Source organism: Phalaenopsis equestris, unplaced genomic scaffold (genome assembly GCF_001263595.1).
Source record: "Phalaenopsis equestris unplaced genomic scaffold, ASM126359v1 Scaffold209375, whole genome shotgun sequence".
Classification (NCBI taxonomy): Eukaryota; Viridiplantae; Streptophyta; class Magnoliopsida; order Asparagales; family Orchidaceae; genus Phalaenopsis; species Phalaenopsis equestris.
Window position 1 is genome coordinate 782012 of NW_018228544.1, and position 2527 is coordinate 784538.

Here is a 2527-nt window from a genome sequence, read left to right on the forward strand (position 1 = left end):
AAACATTCGCTTATTAAAAAAACACGTCGATTAGTACCCATCAAATGACAGGTTCATGAATAACCGACACAATATGGTTGTTGATTAATATTTGCTTTTAATTGACGGCATAAGACATCGACAATGACTAAAACAGTCGGAAAAAAGTTACTATTTTTAAGCGACGACATATTTTGTTGTTAAGACGTCACAAATAACCCAAATAATAAATCGTCGCTACACCATTGAAAAATAAAATATTATTTTCAATACAAATAACCCAGATAATAAACCGTCAGTTTTTACTATCGATTTTAATATTTTTTCTTGTGATATTAATGGCCTTCTTTTGGCCATGTTATTTCTATCTCTTCTGATCATCTTTAGCAATTTACACAGTCTTCAAGTGTCACGCCTTAATGACCTCCAAATTGTCATCTCAACCTCCAAGATAAAATAAATATGATTTTTCTTCCACACTTCTTCATGATTTTCCCATATTGGGTTTTCTATCATCTTTAAAGTCATAGTGGCTCCACTTCAAGAAAAATGCCAACAAAATTTGTCTTGAAATTGAAAATACATCAATTTATTCAGCATATATCAAATCTAATTTATATCTTATGTATATTCATAAATGATGAACTTTACCTTTGAATCTCACATGTCATTTTCATCGCACATGTCATTAGACTTCCCCATTCCGCAGAAAAGTTTTTGACTAACTTCTCCACAATAACAAAAAAACCAACTTCCAAAAAGCAAACCACACATTTATTTCTGAAAAACGTGTTACACAGGAGTTCTTCATAAATTCTTAAATATTGAAATTAAAATAATACTCAGCTAAAATACAAAACATTTAAGTAATAAATCACACTAAAACTCATTATTTGTATCAAAATAAATTATATTATTTATTATACTTCTGATTAAATGTCATTTCATTATTCTCCTGCGCTAAACCACTTCATGATTTACAAAAAAAAAATAATAATAATAATATTGAAACGAAAATATTTTCACATGAAAAATCCGGCATAAAAATCAGCAAAACTATATTTTTCAAAATATATTTATACAGGTCAGGCTGTTGGCTAACTAGCTAGTGGTAGTCGCTCTGTCAGTCGTCATTACAGGCTATTAGTGCAGCGTTTTCGTAAAAAAATAAGAAACCTGCACTTATAACGGGCATCCACTAACATTAACAATCTCGCACCAACCAGAAAAAAATTTAACAACCGTAACCTTGGCCGAAAATAACCGGGAACTGTCAGCCTCTAATGGGCACCTTAATGTCAGCCTCTAATGGGCGCAGCCCGCGAACCGAACATCTGCTCGAGGAGGATCACGATGGTCATAGCAAGGCCAGAATCAAATCCTGGATGTACGATAAGGCGGAAAACGTCGCCACCAAAGGCCACCCCACCTATCGCCTCCTTTCGCCGTATCTCCAACACCGGCCGTCTCTGTTCGTCGTACACCACACACGATCTATGCGAGAAAGAACCCTCCACGCAGTAGATCGGCCCTTTCTCGCCGCCGGAGGGCTTGACGTGCGCGAGCACTTTGGAGGGGAGCAGCGTCAAGTGCTTCCTAGCTGAGAACCGCCGCCTCAACGCTGGTACCTCTCCCTCGAAGATATGCCAGTGATCCACAAGGGTTAGCTTCTGCAACAAAGTAGAAACAGAGCAAATCGAATCAGTTACCAAAAAATCGAATCGATTAGCATGAAGTACCAGCTCCATTTCCCATTCCCGACCAAATTGCGCTCGGAGATGGAAAATTGCCTCATCTCCATTAAATCAGAGATTGGCGAGAAATGGAAGGGGCCAGGTACCTTTCGGCGGACGGTAAATACGGAATTTCCGGCGGTGTCCATGAGGACAATCTCAGTCCGATTCGAAAACGAGTAGTTATCGACACGAAAGGCGAGGTTCCCCTTCGCATCGAAAACGGTGAACCCACTGCAGTTGAAGAGGAGCGACTTACGCCATACCGTGAAAGACGATGGCTCCAAATCGACTGCTATGTCTACGGCCGGGGATAGAGATGTCGGGGAATTAGGGTAGATCTTCGTCATTTTGTTGGCGTGATTCCCCGGCTGATTGCGACCGAAGGTCGAGCAGGGACTCGGAAGTGGGAATGAGGGAGACGGAATTAGGGCTCATGCGGGTGCGTATATATAGGTCTGGATAAACGAAAAAGCCCTCAATTGTCAGTATTTATTACCAGCGTGGCACAAGCACTAAGCAGTTGTTTCCGCGGTGTTTCTTAAATTATTTAATTAACCGGTTTAGCAGACTAAAGTTAGAAAAATGGAACACGTGTCAGGCAAGTGTGGAGGGGTTCAGCATCTTTGAGTGGGCGGCAGGTTAATAAGAGGACCGCATCCTGAATTTAAAGTTAACTAGGATTTATTTATTAAATCTGATAAATTTAAACTTAATAAATTTAATGATATTAAATTTAAATTTAGGTTTGTCTTTATTTCAGTTAAATTTAGTTAAATCCATAACAAATATTTTGCATTTGTTTTGAGCTTGTC

General features: G+C 38.9%; 1 protein-coding gene across 1 annotated transcript; it reads right to left on the reverse strand.

Moving 5' to 3' along the window:
• Positions 1–1270: 1270 nt before the first annotated feature.
• Positions 1271–2146, reverse strand: LOC110036640 (protein LURP-one-related 8-like; the record flags this gene model as incomplete). The annotated part of the gene is given in 2 exon segments (XM_020741134.1): positions 1271–1649; positions 1820–2146. Coding segments are annotated over 2 exon segments (615 nt in total). The 5' UTR covers positions 2063–2146.
• Positions 2147–2527: the final 381 nt, after the last annotated feature.